The sequence below is a fragment of the Aspergillus aculeatus genome, assembly GCF_001890905.1.
Source record: "Aspergillus aculeatus ATCC 16872 unplaced genomic scaffold ASPACscaffold_8, whole genome shotgun sequence".
Taxonomy (NCBI): Eukaryota; Fungi; Ascomycota; class Eurotiomycetes; order Eurotiales; family Aspergillaceae; genus Aspergillus; species Aspergillus aculeatus.
Window position 1 is genome coordinate 127,599 of NW_017962983.1, and position 18,168 is coordinate 145,766.

The 18,168-nt window shown below is 55.2% G+C and overlaps 7 protein-coding genes across 7 annotated transcripts; 3 read left to right on the forward strand and 4 right to left on the reverse strand.

The window, feature by feature from the left end:
• Window positions 1–193: 193 nt before the first annotated feature.
• ASPACDRAFT_78570 (uncharacterized protein) lies at window positions 194–1,993 on the reverse strand. Its single transcript, XM_020205211.1, has 3 exons — window positions 1,847–1,993; window positions 572–1,790; window positions 194–522 (listed from the first exon to the last, which is right to left on the reverse strand). Exons 1-3 carry the CDS (start codon window positions 1,982–1,984, stop codon window positions 389–391), a joined length of 1,491 nt encoding a protein of 496 aa, XP_020055950.1. The 5' UTR covers window positions 1,985–1,993; the 3' UTR covers window positions 194–388.
• A 1,036-nt stretch (window positions 1,994–3,029) lies between these two features.
• ASPACDRAFT_1888299 (uncharacterized protein) lies at window positions 3,030–4,994 on the reverse strand (the record flags this gene model as incomplete). Its single annotated transcript, XM_020198478.1, has 3 exons — window positions 3,030–4,289; window positions 4,405–4,564; window positions 4,612–4,994. 3 exons carry the CDS (start codon window positions 4,992–4,994, stop codon window positions 3,450–3,452), a joined length of 1,383 nt encoding a protein of 460 aa, XP_020055951.1. The 3' UTR covers window positions 3,030–3,449.
• A 457-nt stretch (window positions 4,995–5,451) lies between these two features.
• On the reverse strand, window positions 5,452–6,079 carry ASPACDRAFT_1856197 (uncharacterized protein; the record flags this gene model as incomplete). Its single annotated transcript, XM_020197473.1, has 1 exon — window positions 5,452–6,079. Exon 1 carries the CDS (start codon window positions 6,061–6,063, stop codon window positions 5,452–5,454), a length of 612 nt encoding a protein of 203 aa, XP_020055952.1. The 5' UTR covers window positions 6,064–6,079.
• Window positions 6,080–6,367: 288 nt separating this feature from the next.
• On the forward strand, window positions 6,368–8,098 carry ASPACDRAFT_1888300 (uncharacterized protein). Its single transcript, XM_020198479.1, has 2 exons — window positions 6,368–6,743; window positions 6,801–8,098. The coding sequence occupies exons 1-2, from the start codon at window positions 6,373–6,375 to the stop codon at window positions 7,759–7,761; spliced, it is 1,332 nt and encodes a 443-aa protein (XP_020055953.1). The 5' UTR covers window positions 6,368–6,372; the 3' UTR covers window positions 7,762–8,098.
• A 1,577-nt stretch (window positions 8,099–9,675) lies between these two features.
• Window positions 9,676–11,181, forward strand: ASPACDRAFT_1869509 (uncharacterized protein). The gene has a single exon (XM_020197934.1). It carries the CDS (start codon window positions 9,721–9,723, stop codon window positions 11,008–11,010), a length of 1,290 nt encoding a protein of 429 aa, XP_020055954.1. The 5' UTR covers window positions 9,676–9,720; the 3' UTR covers window positions 11,011–11,181.
• A 582-nt stretch (window positions 11,182–11,763) lies between these two features.
• ASPACDRAFT_1869511 (TauD/TfdA dioxygenase family protein) lies at window positions 11,764–13,336 on the forward strand. Its single transcript, XM_020197935.1, has 4 exons — window positions 11,764–12,020; window positions 12,083–12,624; window positions 12,785–12,899; window positions 12,947–13,336. The coding sequence occupies exons 1-4, from the start codon at window positions 11,852–11,854 to the stop codon at window positions 13,120–13,122; spliced, it is 1,002 nt and encodes a 333-aa protein (XP_020055955.1). The 5' UTR covers window positions 11,764–11,851; the 3' UTR covers window positions 13,123–13,336.
• On the reverse strand, window positions 13,313–15,531 carry ASPACDRAFT_1880925 (uncharacterized protein; the record flags this gene model as incomplete). The annotated part of the gene is made up of 3 exons (XM_020198221.1): window positions 13,745–15,531; window positions 13,501–13,698; window positions 13,313–13,463 (listed from the first exon to the last, which is right to left on the reverse strand). Exons 1-3 carry the CDS (start codon window positions 15,319–15,321, stop codon window positions 13,313–13,315), a joined length of 1,926 nt encoding a protein of 641 aa, XP_020055956.1. The 5' UTR covers window positions 15,322–15,531.
• Window positions 15,532–18,168: the final 2,637 nt, after the last annotated feature.

Sequence of the window (18,168 nt, forward strand, 5' to 3'; positions counted from 1 at the left end):
CGAGCTTTGAAGAATTACGCTTGGCAAGGGGGATACGAAGGGAATCTCGTGTAATCTGGCTGATCTCTCTCTCTTTCTCCGGGCTTGCAGGGTTGGGGTATCGGGGGCTGTTTGGTCTACGCGATCGGTTGACATTATCTTAGAGGAATGTCCAATCTACTAATCATGTACCATCATTTCAATCATTAGGCTTATATTAATTCAACCGAAATAGGTGATCTTGCACCGTATGCAGATCATAACGGGTATAGAATACATGTCCCACCGACGAATGGACCGTCGTTGAGTTTTGTGCCGATGTCCAAGTTCATGTCACATACGAATGGTATTTTGCCGAGTTCCACTCAGCGCCGCATTCTTGTCGCAGGCTTTTGCATGCAATTGCAGCCTATTGCCGACTTTTCTCCGGAGCCCTAATGCGGTGCCACTTGTTGAACGTATTGTGCGGGTCGTACTTCTTCTTGAGCTCCTGCAGGCGGGGGAAGTTGTCTCCGAAGATTTCCTCGCTGCGCACATCGCGGCCTGTCCTTTGTTAGCTATTTCCCTCCCATCCAAGAGAAGGCTGTCTTACCAGCATAATTGGCATAGATGCCCGTGCCCCGTCTCGGCCCCTTATACCCCGGCCGCCTGATCCCCGCCAACGTCGCAATCCGGCCCAACAAACTGGCCTGCGCCGACCGGATCTGCACATCCAGATCGGCATCGTACCACCGAAACAGACAACTGACATTGTAGTACGGCCCGCGGTTCGCGAACGCCGTCGCCCCGTCGGGGACGTTCATGATCTGCGCATTCGGCAGCAGCTCGAACAGCAGCCTGCTATCCCGGGTCTGCGGGCATTCCGTGAGCATCCCGTTGAACTCGTCGTACACCGACTGCACGAACCCCAGCTCCAGCGGGAGGGTGACGTTGCTCCCGCGCATGCTCTTCCGGGGGCCCATGGCCACGTCCAGCGGGTAGCTGATGTTGACCTCGGTGTCGCTCCCGCGGCGGTGCAGCGTGTCCGTCGTATTGAGAATCCCATTCAAACTATCGTAGGGGATCATCCCCGCGGTGTTGGCGAGCGGCTCCGCCGTCAGCAGCGGCGCGAAGAACTGCTCCGCGCGTTCCTGATCCCCATTGTAGAACACCACGACCAAGATACAGCACTGCGTCATCGCCGGCGCAACCGTGAACCCGAACCACAGCCCCTGCTTCCCGTCCGTCTGCTTCTCAAACCGATTCGCGAAATCGACAACGACCGCTAGCTTCTCCGGCGCGAAGAGCAGCGTGCCCGCGAAGACGGCATTGCGCTGGGGATGCGCGCGGAACCCGAGCTCGACGGCGACGCCGAACTCCTGGCCGGCGCCGCGGATCGCCCAGAAGAGGTCGGGATGGGATGTCTCGGAGGCGATGACGATGCTCCCGTCGGCGAGGACCACCTTCGCCCACAGCAGGTTGTCAATGGCCAGCCCGTACTGGCCCGTCAGCCAGCCGTACCCGCCGCCGAGGGTCGCCCCCGCCGCGCCGATGTGGCTCAGCGTGCTGCCCACCACCGCCAGCCCGTGCTGCGCCGCCGCCACGTCGATGTCCGCCCACAGCGCCCCGCCCTCGGCGGCCACCACGCGCGCGTCTGGGTCGATGCGCACGCGCCGCAGCTTGGCCAGGTCCAGGACGATGCCCCCGCGCGCCGTCGAGCTGCCGCTCGTCGAGTAGCCCCCGCCCCGGACGGCCAGGGGGATCTGGTGGCGGGTTACGAATCGCACCACGATCGCGGCTTCGTCGGCGCAGGTCACTCGGACCACTGCACCCTGATCTCATCAGTCGTGGTCAACCCTTGTCTCATTAGGGAGAGGAACAAACTCACGACATCTTCATCGCACGAATCGCTCCACTGCTTGATATTATCGCCGTAGCCCTCGCAGCCCCACGTGGAAATTTCCGCATTGGTGCCCTGAAGTTCGTCCCGTAGACGCCGGACTTGTGAGAGTGGTAAGAATGGCATTATGGAGGTGGGGGTGTGGTATGTGTGGTGGTGTGTGTTTATGGGATCGGAAAGAGTTTACATAGTCAATAATGCTGAAGATCGGGGTATATTATAGGGCGTGGAGAGTGACAGCCACCGGACCGTGGAATGGGATGCGAATGAGGTCAGCGTCAAAAAACCCACGGCGGACTGGAAATCCGGCCAGTGTTAACCGTCGCTCGGCCGAAATCATGCTACTTTTGCGATTTGTTGCCGGTGGTCACGGTACCTTCTTTACCTCCTTATAAGGATTACGAGAAGGTGGTCTGATCGGACAAAGAGCTGGAGCTGTGGCCTGTGGGGGTGGCAAAAGTGGTGCTGAGAAGGGTCCACCGGGTTTGCCCGTTGTCTACCGGTGGGAAGTGCACTCTTGGTGACTTCTGGCGCGGACTTTTCCCTGACTCTCCCGATATGATGTAGTGGTTTGTTTGTGGTGGGTTTCTGCAGGCGGTTTCTTCCTTGTCCAGTGTGGAAAGGCTGTCTCCCACTTTTGATGTGCGATCCGCGCCGTGGTTGACTTCATCATGATGATCCTGGGAATAGAAAGCTTCCACCAGAATATCCACTTAGGAATTATGGTCGATTCATCTTCATTCAGACTCAAGGACTTGCAACTTACTCAGTAGATCCCGAGAAAAATTCCCCTGGATCATTGATGCTAGTTATAAAGAAAACCGTGAATTGACCGGGGGTGAACAGAGGGTAAGCCGTGGGTGATGCGACCGGGCGTCCGTGCACGGACCACCTACGGCATCCCCAGCAAGAGAGAGTTGACAACTGACGAAAAGCCAGACTGTCAACAACTAATTGTAAATTTGGCAATGGAGTCTAGCAAAATTTTGACAGGAAGAAGAAGTACAAGCATACAAAGAGGGTCTGGAGACAATACCGACGTAATCAGTAAGCAAGTAGGCAGCTCTGTATCATGTTCTCATCCTTCTTTCTAGATTCCTTCACCTCATCTGAGCGAAACAGTACAAAGGAAGCCGAAAAGGCCAACGTTTCTTTTTCTTTGGTTGAAAGGTTGTCAAACACCCCCATTCCCCATAGCTAACTTATTTACGAGCTACGCTAGGTGGCGTATGGATCAGGGATATACCAAACTGTCCGTGCTATTGCTCACCACAACTTTCACCCGTGACTTCCCCATTGTTGATGTCACGAACGCATAACTGAACTACTGTCGTTCCTACCGAGTCTCCAACCCAGGGAGACTATACCAGCAGACCGATATACCTTTACCAAGATGGTCCTCGTCGAGGGTCTCTCTCTGCTTCAACACCAGCATGACCTTCCCAAAAGCAAATACAGAGAGTTGCGATAAAGACGAGGAGGTGATCTGCGATGAGAACGTTGCCCGTGCGACATTCCCTACCATCCCGGGCATCCCACGATGATCACAGATAAACATCAGATATTATCCTATACAACTACAGTAGCCATATCACCACCGCACCGGAACCCTATACTTCCGCCAGCCAGCCTCCGTATCGGCCTCCCGCCACCGCTCCACCCCGTCAGCCACCCCATCCGGCCCGACAGTCCAATCCCCCGCCCGCACCCGCTCCGCCCAGCTCTCCAACATCTGGTGCAGCGGGGTGTCACGCAAGGGGATGAACCCATTGAACTCGCACTGATACAAATCATAATTGGCATCCGCCGGGTCCCCACCCCACCAGGCGTAGTCGCCCATGCGCGTGCCGTCGCTGCGACGGGCCCAGCCGTGCCGTCCAACTCCAAACGGCAGCAGCAGGCGGCAGCCGTTCTCGCAGCTTTTGACCCTGCGATGGTCGGCCGTCAGATACAGGCCGGCGGGGCGCGGGGCCGTCGTTCTTCGGTGCTTGTCGTCGCCAAAGTCAGCGAGGAGGGAGTTGAGGCAGAGATCGGGCTTGGGGACGGTCGTGACGGTCGGCCCCGGAGTGTTGGCGGCGGGGTCATCGGCGAGGAAGAGGAGGGTGGGCTTAATCGGCCGCGCTACGGGGAGTGCACGGTGCATGGCAGATTGATATTCGAGATTTCGGAGTGGTTGGGCGCGGAATTCGGCCTCGGTCGGGAGGCGGATTCCGGGGGCGAGGTAGCGGAAGCGGACCGGGCGGGTGGTGGCCGCACTGGTTGCGGTGCAGAAGCGGTTGATGAAGCTGTTGGGGACGAGGTGGGCTTCTGAGCGCACGGCGGGGTCGGACCAGGGGAGGGTTAGCTGTGCTGAATCACTACTGCTGCTGTTGCTGCTGCTGGGTAATCGGATCTCGATCTCATGGACAAGGTCCTGGAAGGCTTGCACGGCCTTGTCGACATCGGCGGCGGTATACGTATGGATCCGCCCACGGGCCGATCGTATCAAAGGTAGAGTTACTCAGCGTGTCAGTCCCGATATCCCCAAGAGGCCACTGCCCATTCACCTGCGCCTCGATCTTGTGCTCCGTGATCATCTGGAGGTAGTCCGCATAGATGTCTTCGAGCGGCCGGAAGCCGTGACCATAGTTGAGGATCGGGTGCGTAGCTTCGCGGCTCTCGGCGAAGACAGCTTTGCAGGTGATTTGGTCGAGTTTATGCATATTGCTTAGGGCACGATCTTGATAAAGAGGTAATGAGTTGGGGCAACCTACATGATCCCCCATTCATCGCCATTGGGCTCGTACCAGCTCGTGGCGCGATGTAGGTCGACATAGCAATCCCTCCCGTCGGAAATGTCGTTGAAGTGTTCATCAATCAAGGAATGAGGAGGGTTCAGGTTCTCGAGATAATAGCAGAACTCCGGAGCCTCGGGGTGGTAGTACACGCGCTGGAAAAATTTGACCAAATGGGGATGATAACGCGCGGCGAATTCTTTGGAGGGTTGAAAATGCCCCCACCAGGTTGAAATAGAGCTATTCTCCAGGGCTTTTCCTGCTGCAGTCCAGGCGATCAGGAAAATGCGATTATGGAGTTCTGCGCACAATTCATAGTTGAATGGTCCGAGAGGAACTTCCTCTCCGTGATTGCGAGACATGACTGGATAAGCTTAACATGATTTGGACTGAAGGAAACTCGCTTGTTTTTATGCATTGAAACCTGTGACTCCAAATTCAATTCCATCGTCCACGGCTGAGCATGAAGGATACAACGATCAGTTTTGAGTCACACCATGGTTTACAGAGCTGTAACAACGGTGCTATACGACCCACCAGCTAGCGTGATCTTGGCAGCGCGATGTTCGAAGACTGGTGTGTCTCCTGTGGCCGAGGCCTCGTTAAGCTCGACTGAGAAGACCGATCTTTAACTTCTCAGGGTTAGTCCGCCCGTTTCTATCCGGACTTTGCCCAGAGTGTGTAGCCTCACCACGGATTGGCCCTCAAACCCCTATTTTCAGGGTCATCGTAGTGGTCCCGTGAGTGCGCAAAGGGTCCATCTTGTCGGGCCCGGGCCGATACCCGATGTAACCCAGGATATGGTTATTACAGATTTTATTACGGAGGATGTACTCGTATGTCGCCAAGCTTCACAATTATCAAGTCATTCAAGTAATCACAGCCGTAATTGTTCTGCCAGATATTCCGCCAGCTCGCGAATGCGCCGATTCTCACTGCGCAGCAGCATCCCGCAAATTGAGTGGCATTCATCCGCGCCCGGTCGCGCATCCACCAGAGATCCAACAGCTCTGGGGCAAGATGCTTGCTCATGGCGGGTGTTTCACAGATAGTACACAGGATGTTGTAGGCGGAGAGATACACGTTGGTGTCCGTGGTGTCGGCGGGTTGGATGTCGCAGAGCTCAGGCAGGTGGGCGATGAGTTGCGCGTCTTGTTGCAATCGAGCTGAGAGGTTTGCACGATGTGGTGGTTTCTTTGTGAACCCGGGGTACCAGGAGGTCTGTGGGATGTATGGGTTGTATGGATGGAGGATGAATTGATGGATCGCCTGCACCTTGATCCAGGAGCAGGCTTGATCGATGTCCTCTTGCCCAGTTCGCGTGACCCACGAGGTTGATTGCGTTGAGGCTGGATCACGACGACCAGGACATTCATCAAGAAGGCGTTGGAGTGCATCAGGTTGGCGGGTCAGGACCGACCGGGGCTGCATCAAAGACCGTGTCTAGTATGATAGTGAGTCACAGTTCAGAAATGAGTCAACCTTCTAGATGTGTATTGAAGTTGATGCTAACGAGAACAAAACTCACTCATGGAAAGTGGGATGAATAATAAACAGCTATATACAAACACTGTATGCCTGAAGGGCAAATTACTGTATGTATTGTTCTGTCTTGTACTGTCTGTATTACATACTACGATTCCCGGATCGATTGATCTGCTTTCAGCGTCCCAAGCTTTGAGGTTATTATAATTGAACCCTTTTCCCGTTTTCCGATTCGACTTCTTGACAGCGAGCAAAATGTCTCACCGATTTATGACACACGTTTCCATCGGAAGATTCAACTTCGAACTCTGTGCAGACCTCTACAATCAAATATTCGAGATTGGATGGAAGGGAAGCGGACGAAGCTGGGGCCAACTGCCCACCTGGTGGCAGCATTTCCAGCCTACAGATGCAGAAGCCTCGCACTACCACCCATGGATGATCGAATTCCTGAAACGTGTCTACTATCACCCCGAGTCCCCGCCGTTCTTCTACTACGTTGGTAATCTGTCGTCGGGGGAGTACCTCGTGGACGAGCATGTCAATGGTCTAGCGGAGGCACACGACTGCTTTCTTTATTTGCATCACTCGACGGGCTGGATGTCCGGCGATGAATACGGGATTCTGTACAGTTTTGCTCGTTCAAATTTCAATCGGATTATGCCTGCTGATGCTTCTGATAGATTTGATCAGGTCGCATGCAAAGCCACTTTTGTGACCCATTGTGAAGATAACCTCGACCGGATCAACACGGGCTACGGCTGGAAGCCGCTGGAGGATATCTACCGCACATATCTGGCGACGATCACGTCCCGCAAAGTGGAGGTCCAGCAATGGCCCAGCGGTCGATGGGAGTGGGAGACCGACACCGACCAACTCGGTCACTCTTCTATCGAGACAATAGGACCATGGCGGTTCCATACGTATACTCCAACGGATGTCCAGCTGGCTGTCGCGGCCCTGCGAGAACTTCTGAATGTGATCGAGGCTCGCTTGCCCCCGTCTGCAGCCGTCACCACTGCAACTGCCGCTACCATTGCTGGCACGAGTGATAGTAGTAATCTGGCAATGCTCCCCTGGGCAGTTCCGAGTGTCCGCGAGGAAACCCGCATCCTCCCGAACAGCTTCGCCGGGGCGTTCTGCGACGCCACCGCGACCACCTGTATGACCTCCACCCGTCGATCCTTCTGGTACCTGGCCCCGGGGATTCGCCTGCCCATGATAGCAGAGTCCCGCGCTCAGCCGTTCCGGGACTATGAGTATGCACCCTGGTACCTGCGGGAACTGCCTCGTCTCAGACCGATTCGTCCCACGCTGCTGCTTGTCGCGGACCCCGAAGATTCATCGTCATCGTCATCACCACCAATGGCCGTCCCCGACCCCGGCATCGATCTCAATGACTTTCTGACCTCACGGAGGCAAGTCAGTCTCCCGGTTCCCGCGCGACCGGCGGGGCTATACTTAAGCCGCGACGACAGCGGAAACCGCGCCTGGGAGTCGGGATGTCATCTACTCCTGCCCTTCAGTATCGGGGAGCAGGGTTGGGTGCGCCGCAGCGACGGGACGATCATGGGGAGGGAGTACACGGACGATATACTCCCGGGGCCCGGCAAATCCAACTCGGAACTGTATCAGTGCGTGTAGAACGGATGCATCCCCCACCGCCATGTTCCTATTCACCAGGTGCTGCGAAACTGGGTGGAACGGGTGCGGGAGGGGGACTGGGACGTGGATGAGAACGGGGTGTCCGGGGGAATCGGAAAGTGGAGGGAGGCAGATACGGAGGAGATGTGGGAGAAATACTGCGTGCCGTTGGAGATTTATTAGATTGGGGAGTTGTATATATGTGTTTCCTGTGCATCTGGAATGCTGTTGAAGAGTCTCAAACTCTATCGTGGGGATTCCAGTAGCAACCGGTAGTCCACTTTCCCAACACTCTTCGGTTGTATAACAATCATACAAGAGTAATAGTACTCTCGGCTTAGAGAAGGTAAAGATAAGGTTTAACAGGAAGCAGAACAGTGTATCCTGTGCATTTTCGGCACTGTGTCAACCTTCAATATACCTGCAAACAATGTATGCTTACTGGCTTGTGCCTCTGATTGATGCTTGCTTGCTAAAGCGGAACTTCATGGTTATCTCATTGTTACACATCGCCAACCTAGTTCTTGTCTGCGAATAACGAATCAATTGGGCACTGATTGGACAAGAATCAGCACTGAGTGGAGGTGCACGATCAATAATACCGAGATATAATGCCCCGGTCTCCGGAATCTCTCAAGCCGGCCCTACCTATGCGACCCACCGCATAATCGGCAAGACAAAAATGCGGCACGAATGGAAAACTGCACATGGTGTCAGATATGCGTGCAAAATCATCAATCATAATTCGAGCACTACTGACAGGATCAGAAAATATCGATGACTGAGTTCATTCACATGTCAGATCAGCAGGGATAGCCCCGAAAATCCTCGACAAAAGCAGCAGCGGCATGCGGGGGAAGCTGTGCGGAGAAGGCTAGCGCTATCACACCATATGCAGGTGGGATCACCCTGCTGACAAGACCAGGAATTCTCTCTGTGCCTGTTCCGGAGAAGCTGACCGATTGGACTTAGTGAGTTTGCCGGACAGCAACCCAAAGTATAATTGAGTGAAGAAAGTCCGACGCTTACGTTGTGGTGTGCCGTCCCTCGCAGGAAACCAGGTCATGGCAGCCGAGGCAGCGGAGGTCATGACCCATTGCTATCGGTGGTCGCAAGATACATTTCCCTATCGCACCCCAAACCCATTGCGATGATGAGACTTGTGATTGGGCGCGGGTGAAACCGACTTTTCCGGGTTGTGTGTAGTGCTTCTAGAAGGTCCACTTGGCGCTGTGGAGTGGTACTGGCGAACTGGTCGCCATTCTTCTTGTCCGCCGGGGCGCAACAATCGATTGTTCTGAACATGTTCCATCTCTACCAGAGGATTCGAAGTTCCGACACGGAGTAGATATTCTCCTGTCGAGCAATGAGACATACTACAATGGATTATACCTCCAAATATGAAATGACATAATTTTTCTAGCCAGGGATCGCAGTTCCAAGGCAGGGCGAGCATCTCTGCCTGGAGTGGAGTCACGGGAAGGCCGGAGCCCTGATCGCTCGCTATCTTTTTCCCTCCCCAACGGGCGCAGCTCTCCAGTCTCCAGCTCTCCAGCTTACACCACGCCAAGCAATAATAAGCAACAAGCTGCGGCTGAGTCCAGCAAGGTTGAACTGACCAATCTCGTTGCGCAGCTGAAAATGACCGAAAGTGCCTGAGGGTTGCGGGAATAAATGATTACTGATTAATGATGGATCCGGGCCATCCGAGGGAAATTCCCCACTTTGACTGGCTGCCTGAAGCCCGACACGAGGTTTGATGTCATTCGGCTTTGCTGCGCACTGAACTGCTCTCTTACAAGGAACTGGATCCTTCCGTCTAGTGTTTCCGTACCTGCGGGGATTGTCGGTCAGCGCCCAGCACATAAACACAGCTTTCCCCCCCAAAGCCACCGTACTTTGTCCTCTTCTCCCACCTTTTCCTCTTTCCCCCTCCTAATCCCTCATCCCCTTCTCGCCATGCTCTCTCCGGCCCGTCTCCTCCCTCTCCTCGGGGGTATTCTCCCTCTTGTCTACGGGCTGCCTACCACCAGCCCGTCTGTAGTGCTTCCTCCCACCGAGGATCCCTTCTATAGCGCCCCTAATGGCTTTGAGAGCACCCTCCCAGGCACCATTCTGCGCCTGCGCCCGGCTCCCGGCAACCTGACGGCGCTGGTCAGCAACGCCTCGGCGGCGTACAACATCGTCTACCGCACGACAGACAGCCAATACCACCCCTCGTGGGCGGTGACGACCGTCTTCATCCCGACCAACCCCAGCACGGGCAGCGACAACCGCACCGCGCTGCTCTCGTACCAGATCGCCTACGACTCCAACGACCTCGACGCCAGCCCCAGCTACACCATGTACAGCTCCCCACCGACGGACGTCTCCCTAGCCCTGAGCCAAGGCTGGTACGTCAACGTGCCGGACTACGAAGGGCCCCTGGCCTCCTTCACCGCGGGCGTGCAATCCGGGCACGCAACCCTCGACTCGATCCGCAGCATCCTCTACTCCGCCTCCAACCCAAGGGTCACCCAATTCCACGCCCTGGGCCCAGCGACCACCCGCACCGCGCTGTGGGGCTACTCCGGCGGCGCGCTGGCCAGCGAATGGGCTACGGAGCTCCAGAACCAATACGCCCCTGAGTTAACCCTCGCCGGCGCCGCCCTAGGCGGCCTAACGCCCAACATCACGAACGTGATGAACACAGTCACCGGCACGCTCTCGGCCGGGCTCGTCCCCGAGGCCATTCTCGGCATCGCCAGCCAATACCCGGTAACCTACGACTTCCTGATCTCGCAACTGAACCCAACGGGACCCTACAACGGCACCACCTTCCTGGCGGCGCGCAACCTGACCCTGAGCGAATCGGAGCTCTTCTTCGCGGGCCAGAACATCTACAACTACTTCGTGAACGGCAGCGACACCTTCCAGGATCCCCGCGTGCAGTACGTGCTCAACCGCGACGGCTACATGGGCTACCACGGGGTGCCCCAGCTGCCCGTCTACGCCTACAAGGCCATCAACGACGAGGTCAGCCCCATCCGTGACACGGACGTGCTGCTCGCGCGCTACTGCGGCGTCGGCGCCAACATTCTCTACGAGCGCAACACGGTCGGCGGGCATTCCGCTGACCAGATCAACGGGCACGCTGCCGCGTTGACCTTCGTCGCGGCCGTGCTCGAGGACCGCTATGCCAGTCTGTATAAGACCGAGGGGTGCACGTTCCGCAATGTTACGGTCAATGTCACCAGCTCCGTGTTTTAGGTGCATTCGGTGGTGATGGTGGGGAGGTGTATAGTATCTGGATGGGAGGGTTGTACATACTAATGCTTCGAGGTTGCGAGGGATGTAATTATGAGGGGACGGTGGGGTTATGCTATGCTGATATGGGATATGCGTTATATATAATAATGAAGATGAGTTTATGAGCTGGGGGCTGGTTTGTAGTGTTTGTAGGCTTGATCTGTAAGGGAGTCGAGGACGGTTTATCTTCGGTGTAGATGGCAGTTTCGGGTCCGAATTGACCGAGGTACAGTAGATGTGTGGCGCGCGCTTTCGTTAGTGGGCCTAGCACATACATCCAAGACTTAAAAATGCCGGCCTTGAAAACTCTCAGTACCATTTGGCTCTAGAAGCCACAACCTGTGTTCAATGTGCTGATAGACCCCTGGACGTGGCCCGCATTCCAGGTATAAATGCACAAGGCGGCAAACAAGGCTACACAATCCCGCACACACGATCCCAAGAGGCGGTGTCCTCAGTCAACCAGGATGTCCATTCAACGATTTGCAGCTACGGAATACTATCAATCACGCCTCAATATTGCCATATCACAGCATCAACGCTCAGATGGTGTCACGCCGCACCTCAAACATTGGCTGCGCGGGCGCGACGGGAGTCGGCGATAGCCCCACATGGCAGTGAAGCTCCATCTAAACGCCGAAAGCCGATGCGCGCGGTCGACAAACGCTTCACCTTTCGACCCGCGTTGAAACCTACGATGAATAGATAAGACATGCAGTCTCCGAGCAGAATCTATGTAACTATCCACATTGAGTTGGAAGAACACTAACAAGAAAACATCAAGGACTAACCACTTCACACAATGGCGCCCCATCCACGCATCCAGTCCAGCGGGTCCCTGGACGCCTTCCACCCCGTGATGGTAACCCCAGTTGTTGGCAATGAATTCCTCAAGGGAAGCTGCAACATCGTCGACGATATCCTGAACAGTCCAGAGGCAGACCAGCGCATCCGCGATCTGGCCGTCATGAGTTCGTCCACCCCATTCCCCCCCATCCCCCCTCCCCCCAATCCCACTAACGCAAGCACGCAGTCGCCGAACGCGGCGTCGTCTTCTTCCGCGCCCAAGACAACCTCACCAATGCCCTCCAGAAGCAGCTGATCCTCCGCTTGGGCGAACTGACCACCCGCCCCGCCACCCACGGCCTGCACATCCACCCCGTCACCAACGACGCCCGCGAATTCGGCGACCCGGACCCCGAGATCAGCACCATCAACTCCGAGGGCCGCAAGAAACTGTACAAGGGATCGGACTACACCAGCCAGGCGGCCGTCTGGCACAGCGACATCGCGTTCGAGAAGGCGCCGGCCGACTTCTCGAGCCTGCGGCTCATCCAGTTGCCCACCACCGGCGGGGATACGCTGTGGGCGTCCGGGTATGAGATGTACGATCGGTTGAGTAAGCCGTACCGGGCCTTTGTGGAGGGGCTCACGGTTACGCACGTTGGCGAGGGGTTCCGCAGAATGGCGCAGGTGGGGGGGTTCAAGATGTTTACCGGGGAACGAGGCGCGCCGGTCAATGTGGGCGATGAGTTGGTGGCGGTTCATCCGGTTGGTCTTTCCTTTGCTTCGAATGTGGCTGGCAGGTGGGGGTGCTGACTATGTGGGTGTAGGTGGTGCGCACGAACCCGATCACCGGGTGGAAGTCGATTTTTCCTGCTGGTGAGTCGAAGGTACATCTGGAACCCAAGGGTAATGCTAACGAGGGCTGCAATCAGGCGCCTTCCCCTCCAAGATCAACGAATTGAGTCGCAAAGAGAGTGCGAACATGCTCCAATATTTCAACGATCTGATCATCCACGGGCATGATCTCCAAGTGCGGTTCAAATGGAACGAGCCCAATGATATTGGTAGGTCTATATGATTCTGCGACTCGATTCGTGCTAACAAAGACCAGCCATCTGGGACAATCGCAGTGTCTTCCACACCGCTACTGGCGACCACGAAGGCTTCGGGCCAAGGAGTGGGAACCGGGCCGTGGGGGTGGGTGAGGTTCCTTATTTCGATCCGGAAAGCAAGTCCAGGAGAGAAGATCTGGGTATTGAGGATACCCTATCCCCTGCGCACTGGTAGCAGTGGAAGTCCGGCATATGTGCTTCGACATGTGGAATGACCCTTTCATGATCCTGATCGTAGTGATAATGATATGTATGAATTGTGCTTGATTTCTCGACCATTACTCGTTGCTATCCTGCCATTGATGCCCACGGAAGGTCGGTCCAGAAATCATCCGTCAGCATATCGCCAAACGAGTGCAGGTTATCTAGCATCTCTTGTAATCCGTGGCATTGTAGACTCGGTCCCTCGTAAGGGATTGAATCAGCGCCAGTAGGTGGGGTGGGTAAATCAAACCATTCAGGAAGGCCATGGGACCCGTGGGTCGCTTGAACTCCAGGATGGGATACTGCGTCAAGCTGGGACCATGGCTCACCGGACGGGGCTGCTGAAAACCCTGCGACTTTTTCGCTCGGCGTGTTGATGGCATTGTTCACAAATTCGATGGCTCTGGTCATGACGGTTTCTAGCCCATCGCGATATCTGCGCAGGGTGGTGTTCCGCTCAGCCATCATGAACATCACCAACGAGCAGGCCCGCAAATCGTCCGACACTGCCACGCTCCAGAGATGGGGCGCCCGGAAAAGACAGAGACTACTTCGATCAGCCGCGCTCTTCCACTGAGTGCAACAGAGCTTACCACATCGTCAATCCAGCCATGAACAATGAATTGACCAGAAGAAATGAGTACCCGGATGAGTCTCTCTGCCGCAGTGTCTTGAAGCACTGGCACATTTTGCCAGAAACGAAGAGACATTTCTGGATCATGGGATCCTCACTAGGAAGGATGCTAAGGAATCGCTGTAGTAGCATGCGGATGCAGTTATACCAGTGCATGCGTACAAAGGTTGATTCCTCGGGTGCCATGACCGGTTGAGACCGCTGGAAGTCCTCCAGAGAAGCCATCAACGGGGGTACTTTAGTAATCAATGCTGGTAGGTCTCGATCGACACGGTATATCTCAGAGTGAATTCGAGACATGATGCGCTGAAGCTGGATGGTAGCAATAAACCTGCGAAGATTCGGGCCTGCTGTTGGCGCCGTCGGGTCCGAAGGAGTCTGCACCATCTGATCAACCTGTCGATCATCATTGAGCGCGTCGTCCATGTCAGCCGGTACATCAGCATCTATATCCGTTTCGGCGATGCTGAACGGACGGCCCAGAGACCAACACACATATCTCTCAACCAAGTATACGCTCCAGAACAGACGACGCCGCAGCTGGGCAGCGTGCGGTCGCATCGCTCGATACTGGCTTTCGCGGTGTAGCCCGAGGTCAACGCAGATGCGCATTGCTAGGCCTACCGTATACCACACACTCGAATGCGAGGCTGAGCGCAAATCATATAGGACGAGTAACATGATTGCCTCAATTCTCGCATATGTCGAGGTTGATTTGAGGGCGCTGTGGGAATTGGATGCTGCAGTCCAAAAATCGCGAGGGGGAGTTGAGTCATATGAATCAGTCATTTGTAGTATCGAGGCCCCTAAGGCATAGACCATGAAGATCTTGAAAATCTCAAACCCGCGAATCCCAGCATGATTGTTCTGGTGGATGGTCTGGTGTAGGTGGTAGATCTCGGAGCGATCCAGAAACGGCAGTCGAGTATGCATGTCTCGAAAATAAGCATCGATGAGCTTGGAGCCCCCATCAAGACCTGGGAGAGATGTGGTACTGCTCAGTGCAGAGGCATTCGAGGCAATGCTTTCCTTGCGTTGGAAACCAGCATTGATGGGGATGGACTCGTTCCATACGGTATCGTCTACGATGCCACCTAGGGTCTTCGCGATGGTCCGGCCCGATGACGGCCCCAGATATGCTGGCCCATGGTTGTGTTCGCGACCAAGCGATAACAGGGAGAGGACAGCAGACTGATCCGGGTTGTGATGGCTTGACGCCGTATCCTGATCGGCATGTGGCTCCAGCGATGGGCGCTGTAACGCGGTGGCCAATTGGGATTCGAGCATTTCAATTCTTTGAACCAAGGCCCCTTTGGACATAGCGTGATGCCATGAGGGGACGGTTTCGGAGCGCAAGCATGGCTGGTTAGCGGCCTCACATCCCGCGCAAGTCGGATAGCCCACGCAGCGTTGCTTGCGGCGATGACACCGTTTACAGGACTTGGGAATGCGCTTGCGGACACGAGCCTCCGTGCTCATGATGAAGGGTGAGTGAAGATGTTGATCCATGGAGGAACGAACCTTGCAGGAGGGCATGTAGAGAGGGTTTAAGGTTAGGTTTCCCCGCACTACAGCGCCATTTGGACAACCGAGGCTGAGGCCATCGCCAACCAAACGCACGTCATCCAAGCTAACAGTGGCTAAGGATCGGTTATCTTATCGAGTCTCCACTTTTCAGGAAACAGCTGAAGGGGCCTTCTGTGTTATCATTAATCCGCACGTGAGTGAGAGAGACGATAATTGTTCCATGCAAAATGCGATGTAAAGAAGTGAAGAAGTGAAGAAAAGCAAGTGGAAAAGGGAAGGTTAGTCGACGGTCACGTGGTACCACGTGATATACGGCAATGTTCCTCCGCTCCGCTCCACTCCGTCAGCGAAAGAACCAACACAAGGAGAAGTAACCACATGCTGGGTGATCATGCAGCAGGCAGCTACCAAAGAGCCCACCTCTGCTGCCCGTCTGAAGACAAGTTGGCACTAAATGCAAGCTGCAGCACAACGCTCGGGGCAATTCACCAGCAAATAAGCGGATTCGGCCCGAGCATCACGGGTCTGATTGGTGATAGGCTCAGTGATTATTCTCACCCCTTGCATCGGCTTGCATCGGTCAATACTCTAGGATAGGATGTCCTCTTCTGCAACTGCGTAAGCGTCCTTCTTGTCAAGACTATTGCCTCACGTCGAGGCACGCTCGTAACAAGTACTAGATTACCCCAACGCTGTTGCAGAACAAGCACATACCACAATTCCCCACGCAAGCGTCTTCTCAGGGACCTAGTACATACAATGGACTTTGCCATTGGCTGATAGGCTGGGCTCTGCCTCTGAAATGGCGAAAGCATTAGCCGACTATGCGGCCGCGCACCTGTCAGCTTTACAGGGCGTTGAAGCCGCAGGAGCATACTGTGATTAGGATGAGAGTACCGAACAAGAAGGCAGGGACAGTCTGAGTTGAGCTGCAGACATCGATGCTCACCGTGTGTTCTGTTTGGTCCACCGGGACACTGTTCCGGAACTGGGGATCACCAGCCTTGGAGAGACGGTTGATGCTACCGTCCTTCGGTCTGGCTCTGCCCCTTACATAGACAATAGGCCTGTGCCGGTCACGCGTCAACCCAAATTCGGCGAGGGGCTGCTTTCCGGCCAGTCTCGAGGCCTGGAGTTTGAAGCTGTCCTGTCTTTGGCACGAACATTTAGTCAATCGCGTGGAAACACGACCGTTGCTACACGGTTGAACGCAGTATTCTCTGACATATCATTGGCGGGTATAGCATATCTCTGGTGCACACCTTGCTGGGGTTGAAATCATAGTGCAGTTGCAGGAGCTGATGCACTTTGACCTTGCTATTGGACAGGGGGCTTGGCTGATGATTCCAAGTTTGCGGCCAATCACACAACGTTTCAACCACCGCTGCAGCAGTCGGACGTTGACTTATATGTCCCTGGGCCGTACAGGCGGGCGGGCTGGGGCGGGTTGGGGCGGTGCTCGCTAAGGCAAATGCTCTCTGGTTTGTCGCTCTCCGTATGTCAGGGCGAACTGTGCTCAGACGAGAAGTGAGTCAACACATTGATTGGATACACTGGCGTCGAGGTAGATCCTCTGTCGTGAACCATGAAATCAGGGAATTTTGGACGCAAAGAATGGGTTAGAAGTGCAACAGCAAACGTCAGCTGTCAGGTAGTCCTCCCTTACGGAGGTGTCCGGTTTCTGCAGATATGCAAATCCCGGACTAGGGTCTAAGTATGCCTTTGTCACCCTCGTCTTGGGCTTTTCCGCAAGTGTTTGTTGAATAGCTACCTCGTCTGCGATAACGCCTTCAGCCGACCTTGGCTCCTAGAAACTCGGCAGATATCTCTCTGCTACGCCACACTATGGAGTCTACCTCCGCGAGAAGGGTGCGCTTAGCATGCGACTCATGCCACAACATGAAGATGAAATGCTCCGGCGGGCGGCCTTGTATGACCTGTACAAAATATAGACATACGTGCATCTACAGTGCTCCCAACCGCATCGGTCGACCTAAGGGCTCCAAAAACAGGACATTCGGCCCCCCTTCGACAAATGATTCCTCGTCTGGTGCCGATATATCCCAAGACAGCGGACTGTCCGAGGCATGGAACTGGGATCTGCCACAGTCACCGTTACTTACGGGTGGAAATCTCGAGATTCCGACAACGACTCGCCCCGATGAGTTCAGTTTCAGATCACCTTTAGCGACCCTATCGGATCAGGACCTTCATACCAATTTGTCTTCGAGCGCACCTGCTTGTCTGGCACGGACCTACTTGGTTGAATCTGGGGGTACCTCGTCTTCTGCCGCTCCAGTATGTCCAACGGTGGCTTCCTCTGTAATGCGAATCTCAGACCTGTAATGTGAATGACCACTGACATGCACTTGTGTATCTCTGCCCAGAATAACATACAGGCGTTCTCAGAAGAAGAGTATTCTTCATTCCCTGCGCCTCTCTCATCGTACCAGCTACTACAACCTCAGTCCGATGCTCCAGGAGCAAGGGCCAACGCCAGTATCCCCTGCCAAAAGTGCAACTGCGTGGGCGTGCAGGCTGAATCTCTGTCGTGTCTTCGGAAACGGGAAGCTGAGCCGTGTCCGATTGCATTCCCGATCGTCCTTGAAGCGACACAGGATATCCGGATCAGATGGGGCGCGCTGCTCGGGTGCTCGCTCTGTCGCATGGACGGAGATCACGTCGCACTCTTACTGCTCGCGATGAGTCTGCGTCTGGTGCTTCGCTGGTTGCAACTGGTCATCTACGATCGCGTGTCCTTATCCCACGAGCCTCCCACTCCTACTACACATAACACGCCTCAGCGCTCCCGCCGCTCGAGCCTCTTGGCCAGTGGCGAGGTGCTCTCTCCCAGCT